This window comes from Dipteris shenzhenensis, chromosome 2 (assembly GCF_047967505.1).
Source record: "Dipteris shenzhenensis isolate YYH24624 ecotype China chromosome 2, Dip_SZ_1.0, whole genome shotgun sequence".
Lineage (NCBI taxonomy): Eukaryota > Viridiplantae > Streptophyta > Polypodiopsida > Gleicheniales > Dipteridaceae > Dipteris > Dipteris shenzhenensis.
The window spans coordinates 63496635-63511040 of record NC_141597.1 but is presented as its reverse complement, the minus strand read 5'-3'; the positions used below and the strand labels follow the sequence as shown (position 1 = coordinate 63511040).

The 14406-nt window shown below is 41.2% G+C and overlaps 1 protein-coding gene across 1 annotated transcript; it reads right to left on the bottom strand.

The window, feature by feature from the left end:
• Positions 1-336: 336 nt before the first annotated feature.
• On the bottom strand, positions 337-7020 carry LOC147905153 (uncharacterized). The gene is made up of 4 exons (XM_087390567.1): positions 6863-7020; positions 5963-6581; positions 4800-4916; positions 337-1112 (listed from the first exon to the last, which is right to left on the bottom strand). Exons 2-4 carry the CDS (start codon positions 6545-6547, stop codon positions 441-443), a joined length of 1374 nt encoding a protein of 457 aa, XP_087246693.1. The 5' UTR covers positions 6548-6581; positions 6863-7020; the 3' UTR covers positions 337-440.
• Positions 7021-14406: the final 7386 nt, after the last annotated feature.

Here is a 14406-nt window from a genome sequence, read left to right as displayed (position 1 = left end):
GGTATTCAGCCTGCCGCAGCAAAGATGGCACACACCCTATCATTTATACTACTTTCTAGCAGAATAAACGAGCCATGGCTGAGCATTTACATGGCATCTCTACAACAAAGCTTCATTAGTAGACAACATCACATCACCACACCAATGGGCCATTTGGCCTGCTGCAACCAAGACACTTATCATTTACACTACTACCTAGCAGAATGATGCCTTCACCAAAACATTGACAACCAGCAGCAGCACTTCTCTCAAGGAACTGTGTTTCAAACAGCCAGGCCAGACTTGTAGGAGAAATATTATCTGCCTATTTCTGCAGCAAGCAACCATTAGTTCAAGTGTTCCAAAAAAAAACAGGCATTCAATCACTCATCCAATTTAAACAAGAGTCTGATAATTCAGTCTGAAGTCTATACCATGAGTTCTATCATTGCACTAACTTGTCACAGGTAGCGCCAGGGCTGCTGAGAAGTCATTGATTCGTATGTAGCAGGGAGAGCATGCAAACCATCCAAGTAGCTGCTGGCCGGAATCTCTCTCTGATAGTCAATGTCTCTGTAGAGATCATCCTGCAGTAAAGATCTCTTGGGTAAGACAAGCCCAAGAGCACGTTCATCTGCATATACATCATCCAGAGCTCTCTTGCGTGATATCTCACTGGGAATAGCAGTCTGTCTCATTGACGCATCCATTAGAGGATCCAATGTATAACCCCTTCTGTCCAATGCATCTATCCGAGCCTCCTGCATTTGTCTGATCTGAAGCCTCTGCCTGTAGAGAGCTTCAGCTTCCAAAAGCTCTATATCTGGGTTTGGAACCACCTGTGGAAGGGGATAAAGGTCCTGAGGAGCTCCAATTCCGTTTCTAGACTGTTCTAGCCTTCGCAGCTCCAATTCAGAAGGAATCCGCTCTCTAGGACGTACAGGTGCATATTCCCTGTGATAAGGTTCCCTGGGATACCTTGGGCCAGAACCTCGAGGTGGTGGGCCCCGCTTTGGGGGGCCCCGAGAAACATTGCTTTTGGCAAACAATTCCCGCCTGGAATCCTTTCCAGGCTTTGGCTTTGGCAGTCCTCGGGCATCAAGTGGGCGAAACAACTGCATGAGTTTCTGAACCTGCTCAAAATCCAACAAGATAACTTCCTTGAGACTAGTAGCTTCTAGTTTTGACTAGATACATTCATAACTGATTTCTTCTTTACACATAATTGATCTTTATCAAAGTAAGGCATAAAATAAAATGTCATTCAGTCTCGTTTGGAGGCACTCCAAACGAGAAAGAGGGGACGTCCTTAATGCATAGAGATCTCCAGAATGCTTAATCAAGATGAATTGAGACTTGGCATTTATTTCATATAGGCCTTCTTCAAACCTCATCTTCCCACCATGTATGGATATGAGGTTGGGAAAAAGCGACCGCTAAATAAAAATAGAGGTCAAGACCACCAGTAGAATTTCAATCCTTAACTCCCACCATGCATAGTGACATTATCACACAGGTCCATCAAAATTCTCACAACCGCATGCACATTGATCCAATAGGATGCACATTTGGGCCACAAATCTAAGAGTATTGCATCCATCAAAAAATAACAATATTGCATCACTCGTCAGAAAAGTGAGGCTTACATACAAAATCCCATTCAACTCCCCATCTCTCCAATGAATATTATAGGCACACATACACCTAAGATTATTAGAAAATCACATGTCTGCACATGCCTACTCCAGCTATATAAATGGCCAAGGCCAGGCTCAGTTTCTATCCGTCCAGCTTTTCAGTTCTAACAGAGACTGTCAAGGCTTCTCAATCAAATCCCATGCACCAGAACAGTAGCAAAAAAAATTGGCTTTTCTGGCCAATCAGAAAATATACCAAAAAACTGCTGTTGCTAAATTATGTAGCACAAACTGCAACAACTCAAACCATGGTGTATGTTTTTTTTCCATAGTAATGCTTCACATTGAAGGCCAAAGTCCAAGAAAATGGTTTGAAGTATTCCCTAGACGAGTGAATGGTAAAAGAATCAATCACAAAGGTTGTGTAGTTTGGACTTTCATTAGTGGTAAATGGTCAAAGACGAAAAAATCAGCAGTCATTCCAGACTGCTAGACATTGGCAAAAACCTCAATGCACAAGAATGACATCTTGCACGTTTTATCATTCAAGATGCATCCCATCTTTCTAAACTTAAGTCCCAATTCAATGCGCAGCATGCCATCATTTCACATTCTGCATTTCATGGCACATCCCGCCTTTTCCCATGGCGATGGCATATCCCACCTTTTCCCACTTCCCTCACCTCTGCATTAATATCACACTATCTACTACATTGTGAAATGTCCATAAGCTTTTCAATAACACTTACTGAAAAATAATTGAGCTACATAACACGAAAGCCACATGGCAAACCCACTTCATTCGCATGCTTCACCTGTGAAACTAAAAAGGCCCTTCTTATCCAAAAAGTCATTGATGTGGAATGACTTGGAATTGCTAGAGGCAGGTAGAAATGCACTCTACATCTTGTTAGCTTATCAGCATCCGAACATGTGAACCCACAAAAACTAACATTTGAACGCGATATGCCTTCAAAACACAAACATGTTTGCAGTGTGCTCTATGCTACCATCCAAATATTGCATGAAGGACATGAGAAGCGAGTACTTAAACAACTTTGTTATCTCCTTTATGCACCTGGGTGAAAACGAGAGCCATGTTTTCATAAATTACAGAGGCGTCTTGGTCGTGGTAAAAGCCCAAAATCACCTCGCTGTCCAAACAAGTAAATTTCTTCATTGTGATGGTTAAATCCAAGCTTGGTACAGAAGGCTTTACACTGCAGTAAGGGAAGATTATTGATGATACATGCACAGGTTGCAAAGATGGACTACATAAGGGTAGAAGTTGACAATGATTAGGTCACAAAATTGTAACATGAGCACCCAACTGAATAACATGATCCAAAACCAGGATGAGAAAGAAACAAAACCATAACCACACAGGTAGCAACTAAATTTATTATTCTGGTTTAGAAAGCACTGTGATGATGCTATCAAACCTTATTGTCAATCAAAAAAAAAAGGAAAGAGCATGTAACAAAATATTGGAGCACTAACTGACCTTGCCACTCACCAGCAAAACCTCAAACGGCACATCATCTAATTAAACTGTTTGCGCAGTCCATACACTGAAGCAGATCACATGAGCTTAAATATTTTATCTCTGGTATGAAAGAGGAAGAGAACCACATGACAATTGAGCTCTCAGAAACCTTCCCCCTATCAACTGTTTGAGCACTACCACGAACCTTCTCCCCACCTGCTTCAGCATTCACATGGGATCACAAGGCATAACAATCTTCTCTCAAGTATCATCACCCTGCCTCATGCTTCTGCAATACAAGGGCTCCTACCAAATTTTTTCTTTGCAAGTTGTTTTGAATAAAGTCGGCTACATTAATTATTATTCATGAGTCAAGCATTAGCCCACTGTTTCTGATTCTGTGTTGCAAACTGGGTCGGGTAAAGCCAGTGCAGTACTGCAATAAAAATATCTTGCCCAGAAAACCTAAATCTTTGCGGGAGAATCTACAGAATCAGTACGGCATGAATGCATGTATGAACTGACAAGCCTGCAAGTAACACTAACAGTGCAAAGAACAATTATTGGACAAGTAGTTAGAAGGAAACAAATCAATAGCAAAAAGATAGCTCAGGTACAGCAGGCTTTTGGTATCACACATTTCAATGAACCTACCACTTTCAAGTGGCTACGGAGATATCAGTCATCGAGCACCCTCACATTGAGACCAACCATACGCTCCTGTGCTCAGTGCAACAGTTCAAGAACATGCCTGCTACAAGGGCAGCTTTTTACCATTCACAAACTCACCCGCCCTTTATCATTCAATGTTTAAAACGAGGTGCGCTGCAAGCCAGGGCAGTATACGAGAGATTCCTTTTGCCCAGTGGGCATACAATAGTGCTGCAGAATCCCCAGATTCAATGCAGCTGCAGAATGGCCACATTTCTGACACAAGGAAAGAATAAGCTTCCCAAGGAAGGCAATCAGACCAAGCCCTACCTACATTGATGCAAAAACCAATTGACGCAGAGAGATTTAGCGCGAGCATAAAAATATCAGCACTAATATGAGGTCCCCACCATGCACAGAGAGCAATTGATAGAAAAGGAGTAGTTAAACACAAAAGCAACAAAACAAAAACAAATAGGATCTTTCTGGAAGTTTACAAAACAGAACTACTTGAATGAGAGAATCCACATGCAACCCTGAAACTGAATGCATCAGCACTTGCTCAGACAAAACTCAATTTCAAAGCCCGAAAGCAAAGTTCAGGTCCCTTCACGAGGCACAGCAAAGCACAATTTGGAAGGCTTAATATGGGTTGAGCAAAACCCAAGGAGAGAATCTAATAGACTTGACACGACAATGCAATAAATCCCTTGGCATTGTGGAAAATGCAAGTAATGGTAATGAGCAATTTGAGGCCACTTTAACTGAGCACTCAATGACATTGCACAATATAATGATAGCCACAGCCATTCATATAGTATGAGAGCATCTACTCTAGAAACAGCTAAGAGAGGTTAAATCAATGCAAGCGGTGCAAGCCAAGCTACCATGTCTAAAGAAGCTGAAGAAGACGCCATCAAGATGTAGACATATAGATATAAAAACCAGCTTCCACAATTACACCTATACTAGGACACACCCTGTCACACACATGGAGAAAATGTCTTCAATTCAAAACACTTATACAATGTGATAGAAAGACATACTTGTTCAGCATTCAATTCACAGTTGAATTTGTTGCGACCATAATAGTTGTCCTTGATAGCTTGCTTGAAGAGATTCTCTTCAATTGGCAAACAATCCTTGTGAATACGGAACCGAACCTGCCAGCACAAAAGTTGAAACATTTAGCATATATGTAGATGAATCCACAAACACGAGCCCAAACTCCTCTGAAAACACAAGAAGCGCAGTTTCAATCTTATGACGGTCACAAGGTTGAAAACCTTGAGCCCATCACACATAGCAGGAACTAGCGCTGCAGACACTACTATAGACATGCTGTCACACACCTATCTTCACACCCACCATCCATTTATTCTTCATACTCAGTTTCCGTCAACACTACGAAGATGACAGGCACACTCAATCATGACAAAGGCCGGTGCAGGAGGAGAAGACTAATCAGAACGTAGTCTGCATTCTCCTCATTCACATTTCTATTAGACAAACTAGCTAACAGGGCAGCACGCACTTAAGCCGTTTATTGCAATATCAGCAAGCCTTAAACTCCATCACAATTATCACAATATGAGCAAGAGCGTAAGAATTTATCAGAAAGATTGTAATAATTTATCAGCAAGATGGAAAGAATTTATGAGCAAGATTAAACCGATTGCAATAAATTATTCCTATCATCAAGATAGAAAGATAATTGCCATAAATTCTTTCTTTCAGTAAGATAGAAAGAATTTATGGCAATATCAGCAAGATTGCAAACCATAACATCATGCAATGTTGAAACATTTAGCAAACCAAACTTGTCCCCTAACAAAAAAAAAACGTGAGGAAGAAGCACCGCAGAGAACACTGTCATACTGTCTCACAAGGAAGGAATCCAGAAATCAAAGATTGTCTTCAGAAAGATTACTCCGATACACACATGTGTCTCTATTAGCATAAAACTACAACAGTACACTAGCTGGCAGTGAAACATAGTGAGTTAAAAACAACCATTCAGCCTTCCAAATCGGAACCAACTCTACAACATCTTAATTATATTCAACCAGAGTGCGTCGAAAAAAAAAACTAAGAGATATAAACATGCTTGGGATCCCAGACGTGAAATTAAAGACGGAATGCAACAACCATTCAACACTAACGCTACATTGCATTAACAAAGAAGGCTCTAGTGGAAGAAAGTTAAAACCTGAGCTGGAAACTTCCTATCAGAATCTTTGAAGGCATCTGGTTCGAGATTCATTCCACCAGGAGAGCTCGCCTTGTATATACCATACAGAACCCTTTGGTCAAAATCGAACAGAAACAACTTTATCCCCTTTGTTACCCGCTCCACGATGTTTTTCTTGGCCTCTGGCAGGCCAAACACCCGATACTTGAAACAATCCTTCTTAGTGGCAGTGTTACACATAAAAATTACCCCTGCGACGTCCACTTCCTTGAGGCTCGCTGATGCAGGCTTACTCACATCCTTGACAATTTTTCCTTTGCCACGCCTCGGCTTACCCTTCTTCTCTTTAATACCCTTCCCTTCATCGTCCTTCGCTTTCACTTCCTTATCGTTCGTACCCTTGTCGGGTCCATCACTTTCTGCCAAGGCGGTTCCCTCAGAAGCTGCATCTTTCACCTGCTTGGCTGGCTCAATGGGCACTTCAGTACCTTCCACAGATGGCTCCTTCTGTGCCTCCACCACTACCTGCTCTGTCTTTACCTTTGCATTCTCAGGATTCACCTTGTTGCGCTTGAATCTGGGAAATTTTCTTCCCTTCCCCATGAGAAGAAACTTCTCCGGCAGAATCCCGCGAACCCTATTTACAAAGACTCAATTACCCGTAAGATGACATGACAACAAAGAAACCATCGAATAATTCAGCAACCGCTCGTCTGGTTAGAAGGCATTGTGGGCCACCTCGCGCCCAAAGAAAAGTAAGAATTCGCACAGAGACAAACTCAAGCACCACGGAGCTATAACGAAAAGGGTTCTGCACGCCGCCGACAGAGGCGCGGAAGAGAAAAACGATGAGCGACAGAAGGCCTGCAGAATGCGGGTTGAAGGTAGAATCTCCAAGAACAGGAGGCGAATACTTACCTGGGGCAAGGGAAGCAAGGTGCCTGCGCGGTCGCGGTGCTTCAAGAAATCAACAAGACACCGTCCAACACCAGAAGATACAACAGCCTCCCAAAATAAGCACGTTAGGGGGGGGCAGCTCGGGATTAGGGTTTCGCTGAGCCTTTATTCTTGCGTGGAGGTAGGGTAGGGTTTCAAATTTTGCTAGTACGCTGAGGTGGAATATCATATTACGAGGGGAGAGGCTGAATAACTTGTGCTAATAGGATAGGTCCCCACAGCGTGAAAAAACTCTATTAATTAGTTGCAGCACGCTTCGAACGAAGGTATTAAGGTAAGCTCGAATTAATGCATCTAGAGATGACCATAGCTTTGCCAACTCGCCCAATTAATGAACAACAAGCTTTTTCCCTTTCTAAAAAACCCAAAATAATGATTTTTTAAATTTTTAAAAATGAGACTTTAAATAAGAACATTGTAAAACCAAGAACGGAAATCCATTTGTAATGTATGCAGAGAGTTGGCACATTGTAAAACCAAGAACGGAAATCCATTTGTAATGTATGCAGAGAGTTGGCACATTTCCTCTCCTGTTATTTACAATATGAGCTTTTGTTTTCAACTTTATTTCTTTTTGTTCTATTTTCTACTTAGCTTTATGTTTACTTTATTTAGTTTAGATCTCGAAAGTCTATCTATAATGTTTTGCTCATATGCTTCTTTTGTTGGTAGCAAGTGTGTTTGTACAAAGCAACAAAAACACGTTTTTAGTGAATTGAAATTTGTGAACTTGGACTAGGCTAGTCATCATATAGAAAGGACTAGAAACCTTTCTCATTTTCTTTGTTGCATTATAGAAGTAACATGAAGCATAGTATCAATGCATAGATATAATGTAGACTCAATGAGAAAAAGAGAGAGAATCAATCTGCTAGAGTAGCAAGATCCAACTATCTGCTACAAACTCGCACACGAAATTGAGAAGATTTGTTTTATTTAGTAGACAAATTCAAAGCAAATTGTGATTAATGACACAATCCAAAGGATCTCCTAGCAAGCTCCACTAGAAGTAGGGGTCTAGAAGAGGTAAGAAAAGCTAATCTAATTGCATGCAAAGATGGGGCAAACGATGACAACACAAACGGAGATGCTAAGCCACGACTAAAAAGACACAATGCTAAGCACTTAATGAGGCAATCTAACAAGAACTGCTAAGTGGGATGGATAAGTATTTAGAAGGGTAACAATCATAAGCATTTTCTCTGCATCAACAATGAGGAGATCATTGTGGCGTGCTTTGCTAAATCGATGTACTTGATTGTCAAAATGCATGCACAAAGGCATGGAGATATCTTCTGCAATGCCATATTGGAACAGTAGAGGGTTGTTTTTATTCCTTTTAGTTGAAGTAATTAACTCTAGAGCATTAGAAGAGGCCTCAAGGTGATGTCTTCATGAGATATAGGGGGATCTTTATCGGGATGATCATAACAAGGCACGTGGAGTTGCAATCGTAGTGAATGAAATCATTGCAAGTTTTATAAAAAAGTTACATGGGGAGAAGGCTAATTGGGAGTGTTGACCAAATTGAGGCAAAAAGCAGAATGTTGAGAATAAGTGCAACTTTGCTCTTGAGCTTAATGCAGCATTTGCCAAAGAGATAGGAGCTTTGTGTGTCTACTACTACTCCTTTCTACTTAAGCATATTAGGAGTAATCCTTGATTCTCAAATCGTAACTACGAATCAATTGATTTCTAGGTGCTAGATGCAGTGACTACTGTCTAACTCTTATAATTAGTAGCTTGTAGGGGAGATCTACTCGACTCCAATGAATGTGCGCAATTTACATGCAACAAGCTTTGAGAAAATTGACTATGGTTCCAATTTCACCAACAACTACATCGATGCTAGCTTGCCCCACATCTAATCTATGTCGAACAGTAGCTTGATCAATGCCAGGGATATTACCCAAATTCCACAAATGCCCGCAAAAGATGGCAAGTCTGATACTCTGCAAAGGCAAACCTGTTTCTATACACAACATCCCCCCCTACTCCCTCCAAAAATAAAAGGATTTAGAGCCCTTAGATCATAGGAAATCCAAGGGTTCCAACATGTACATGTGGCTTAAGGAGAGACCAACATTTCCTTTTCTAGACTAGGCTAGTCATGTAAAGGGGCAAAAGGATGAAACCACCATGAACAGAATTACAACACCTCTCATCATGAATCTTGCCTCCACTCTCAATTCCTCACGTCCAACAACTCACCTACTGCACGACTCTACTTGTTGAATCTGCCCACGAGTAGTTGATTTGCTCGACTATTGTCTCACTATGCTTTGGCCATGCTTTGTTCGCTTGCTTATGACTATCACTGTACATCAATTGCCTTAATGGCAAACTATAAATCAGAGAAAAAATTCCAAGGGGGGTATTCCACACCCTTAGACAATAAGATCTACGAAGTTCTTATCAAAGTCAATGAAAAAAAGAAATACAAAAAAGAAGTATATGTATGTGTGTGTGTGTATGTATATGCATATGTGTATATGTATATGTATATATGTGTGTGTGTGTGTGTGTGTGTGTGTGTGTGTGTGTGTGTGTGTGTGTGTGAACCTACTTTTCTACTACTCTATTTCACATCTCTTTCCAAGATCCTTGATACATTCAGAATCGTATAACATTAATATCTTTGAATCATTCATTTCCTTATTCCATTGAACAACTTCAACTTTACTGTTTCTAATTGCAGGAATCATACTCCCTTCTTTTATCATGGAATTTTCCAAATTCCCTTAAATCCCAAGTCCTACTATTCCCCATATGACTGGATCACACAACAACACAAAGCAACTATAGACGCGCTTGGTAGACGCGCAAAATAGCGGGCGCGTCTATAGGCATTGCTTTAGTAGAGGAATTACGAGTGCGTCTAAAAGCGCGTCTAACAACTTGTCTATTTGCGCGTATATTAACACGTCTACTTGCGCGTCTAAACTGAGAAAATACGGGCTCGTCTAACATCGCATTTATCAACGCGTCTATTTGCACGTGTATTAGCGCGTTTATTTGACGTTTACACTGAGAATCAGACGCGCATTTAGACGCGTAGATAGACGCAAACCAGAGAATACAGAAAGTGAGATTTTGGTGTACATCATTGCTTTCCAAACATTACCCATGATTACCAAAGCACATAATTTTTTGCAAGCCCACATATACAAGAATTAAGTGAGATGAGGAGAATGAGACAATATGTAAAATAGTTTTGCCAATATCAATTATGGGGCTACGGTTCAATCTCATCCTCAATGAGATCAACCCTTGCCAAACTATCTACTTCAAAATCCAAACAAGTGTTTAGATCTACAAATACATTCAACCCACTACTACTTGTGCCACTCATGTGCTCATCGAAATCAGCATCTCGAATGGTAGGCTCGTCCTCACGGGTAATGGCCTCAATATCTGTATCTCCTATCTCATGATCATCCTCCTCTCTCGTATCACGGTTATCATCACGTCCATGGCCATGATCATCCTCCATACACTCCATATTAGTAAATGTACTATACATCACTTTGGAACGTGGCATAATAGGTATGACATGCCACCATCTATTATTATCCACCATTGGTTGATAGACAACCTAATTCAAACACAAATACAATCATGTTATTTTTATTGCATCAAATATTTAAAAGCGAGTATTTTTATATGTGTGCAGAGTACCTGTTCACATTGTTGCGGTAGTACTAGTGTGTCCTTCCTACTTTGCCAAAACTTTGTGGAGTCAATAGTTACAAAGCCACTTGCATGGCGTTTGATTGTTGCATTAGGGCCTCTTTCCACCACGTCCTTAAACCACTTTACATCCAAAACATACACAAAGAAGCGTCGAAAGTCAAGCATAATAATATCTTGGATTATGCCACAATAATCATCCATGGCTCCATTGGCTCCCTCAAAGCTAGCAATGACGCCGCAGTCTTGTGTGTTTCTCTTATCATCAATCCGTTGTGTTCGAAAATGCTTGCTCTCACACCATATAGCATTGAACATAGTGCACTACACCAAGAAAAAATCAATTAAATAAGCAATCTAAATTATTGAAAGCTCCTAACTTATGCATAAGATTCTATATACCGACCTTGCTCATGCATCCCCTAGCATACTCCCATTCTTCCATTGTGATATGCATCCCCTCGTCTTTCTCTGCTTTCTCCATTTCATCAAGTAGCCAATCCACATGAATATCCTTTGGAAGTGCTCTTAGATACTGAGGGTATGGCACACGAGATCCGTGGTGTGTACGAAAGAGGGCCCTTTCTTCTTGTCTTCTTGCCTTTGCATCCTCGTATCTTGTCACCCATCTTTTCATCACATCACTATTAAGCATGCAAAAGAGGTTGATACTATTATGCAACTCCGTGTCTATTACTTTGTTGCGTCCTTTTCCTTGAGGCACAATAGAGGTCATCCTTAGGTCTTCATCATCTCTCCATAGTCGTGGAAAAGAGCTATCCACATCAACAAGAAACTCAAAAATATATACAAGTGACTCTTGTACCAACCAACCCTCGGCCATGCTACCTTCGGGTCTTGCATTTTGTCTCATGAAGCCCTTCAAGGTCTTCATGAAGCACTCGAGGAAGAACAACCATCGTGCATGTATAGTACCGCATATAGCAATCTCATCCACCAAATGCACTATAAGATGTAGTTGGCTTGTGAGAATAGAACGTGGAAATGTCTCCTCCACTAAACAAACCACCTCCACTGACATAACTCGAGCATTCTCAAGCGTGGTGAGATCTATTTCCTTTGAGCTCACATACCTAGAAATGAAAAAGTACAGCATATTAGCAATATGCATTCAAACTTGCATGGAGCATTGATACGCATCATATTTTGTATCATGTAAAGTACCTCACAAGCTCGCCCATCTTGTAAATACAATCTTTCACGTCCTTCGATGCACTACATGAAATGCTAGTAGGTAGTATGAACTGAACCCATGAGGAGGTGGTTGATTAGTTGCTTATAACTATTCACTCACAAATTTGAAAGGAAAAAGATATTATGCACATAAAATACTTACTTGGAGCATCTTGTGCCAATCACGAGATTTCAAGCCATATAATTGCTCTACACCTCGATACCTCTCCAAAGTCTCTCTAGCTCGTCAATCAAAGGCTCCAAATAAACATCAGGGTTTTTGACTTTATATTTCCCTGGAATTAGAAGGGACAGCATAACATGTCCTTTCTTAATAGCCATAGAGGGTGGAAGATTGTAATTCACCAATATCATTGGCCATACACTATAAGACGTGCTTTTGAGACCAAATGGGTTCACACCGTCCATACCCAATCCAAGTCTCAAGCTCCTAGGTTCTTCCTTGAAGCTTGGCCATGTGTCTTCAATATGCTTCCATGCAAGAGAGTCCGTGGGAGTTCTCCACTTGCCATCGGTTGATCGATGGGAGGAATGCCATGACATGAGCTCTGCAATAGATTTGCACTTGAACATATGTTGGATGCGAGGGATTATGGGAAAATGTTGCAGAACCTTACGAGGCACGTCCAAGGTTTTGAGATCTGCTCTATATCTTGCCTCTCCACAAGTAGGACACTCTCTTGCATCCTTATGTAGTCCACGAAACAAAACGCAATCGTTGACACATGCATGGATGCGCTTGTAATCTAATCCTCCAAGAGAGGTCACATGTTGCCTTGCCATATCTCTTGAGGTTGGTAGTTTATTCTCCCTTGGAAGCATTTTACACAATAGCCTGCACGTGAAGACCATAAATGAGGAAAAGCATTCGAGTAATTGACCCACTAGCATAATTCACCATGTTTGCAAAATAGACTTTAAAGCTTACTTGAGTAATGCATTCAAACTTGCATTGCTCCATCCATAGATGGTTTGCAAGTTTAGTAACTCAAGGGAGGCACGTAGAACAGAGAATGTGCACCCCTCAAACAGTGGAGTCGATGCTGCAGTAAAAAGATCATCCTGCTCCATGCTATCATCCCTCCCTTGATGGACATATAAATCCCGCACCATATCATCAAACACCTCCTCCTCCACGGCTTCATGAGGTAATGGCGGAGGGCTACTATCACCATCACTCCATGCATCCGTAACGGTCCCTCCTGAAGATCCCACCTCATATTGCCGACGCTTCCCCTCCTCACGGCGAGCATAGGGCAACATATGCAGGTGTGGCACTGCATCTTGTATCAAATTAAAACGGGATCATAACTCAAACATATGAACACCCATAGGTATCTCAATCAACCTTAACTTACAAACCCTTACCCTGTTTACGGTCACATCCCATTCTCCATACTTTGAGATATGATTGAGTGTAATCATGCGTGCATGATACATGTTTCCTTGACATCGATCACACATACATTTGATTTTTTGCTCCAACCACATTTCACGATGGTGGATACGGAGGGATTCATCCTCATTGGAGCTACTTGTTGAAGATGAAGACATCCTACAAACAAACAACCCACCAAATTTGCTCTTCTTCAAATGTTTAATTTTAAACTCTGTGGTGCGTCTAAAGGCACATCTAAAAGTGCGTCTATAGTCGCGTCTAAAAGCGCGTCTAAAGGCGCATCTACTCTATGTATTTAGACGCGTCTATAGACGCGCTATTAGACACGATTATAGACGCGGCTTTTAAACCTGCTTTTAGCGCACTCGCTTTGCTTTTCTTCACATTACTTATACTTCACGCGACTTGCTTCCTTCCTTATTAGCAGATCCACAGTTTCGATGCTTAAGAGGAAGGCTCCCATACTTACTTCCAAGCTTACACTTAAGAGGAAGGCACCCACACTTACTTCCAAGCTTAAAGGAGAGGAGGACGAACAAGGAGGAGAAGCAACTTTGAAAAAGAAGAAGAACCTTCCATACCTCTATCCAAGGTAAGTCTTTTTGCAGTTGATCTTGTTTGGAAGTTTGCTCTCTTTAGATTTGTACTTTCTCGTATCCAAGAAACGCATGATCTGGGTATCAGTGTCACGTTTGTATGTCGGGTGCAATGTCCTTTTCTACTTTTTAGAAATTCCATCTGTCGAAGCGCGTCTATAGGCGCATCTCAGAGCGCGTCTAAAACCGCGCCTACAGGCGCGTCTAAACGTGCGTCTAGCCTGTTTGCAGACACAGACAGACGCGTCTATAGACGCATTGTTATACGCGAAAATAGATGCACTAATCAGACTCATCTATAGACGCGCTCCGACAGTAAGCCTCTCTTCCCTTCCCCTTTCTTCTCAGCTCATTAGTAATAGATTTTTTTTTCTTTTTTCCAGTACATATAACATGGTATTTGCAAAATTTTGGTGTTTGTGAATGTACATGGTTGTCTTTGTTCCTAGGTAAAGCAATAACACGCCACGGAATACAGGCTTCTTACACCTAGTTTTTCTTGGATGGTGGCAAGTAAGTGGACCCTGACCTTGGAACCTAGACTACCTGATGGATTCAACACCCTTTTCCTATATTGTGTTCCTATTTCAAACTCAATATGATTA

Excerpts from the sequence above, each read along its gene's own strand:
- LOC147905153 (XM_087390567.1), bottom strand. The coding sequence starts at position 6,547 with ATGGGGAAGGGAAGAAAATTTCCCAGATTCAAGCGCAACAAGGTGAAT. Across the intron at positions 4,917-5,962 it reads ATAGGAAGTTTCCAGCTCAG|GTTCGGTTCCGTATTCACAA; the intron begins GTTTTAACTTTC and ends TTGTGCTGGCAG. Across the intron at positions 1,113-4,799 it reads GTGAATTGAATGCTGAACAA|GTTCAGAAACTCATGCAGTT; the intron begins GTATGTCTTTCT and ends GATTTTGAGCAG.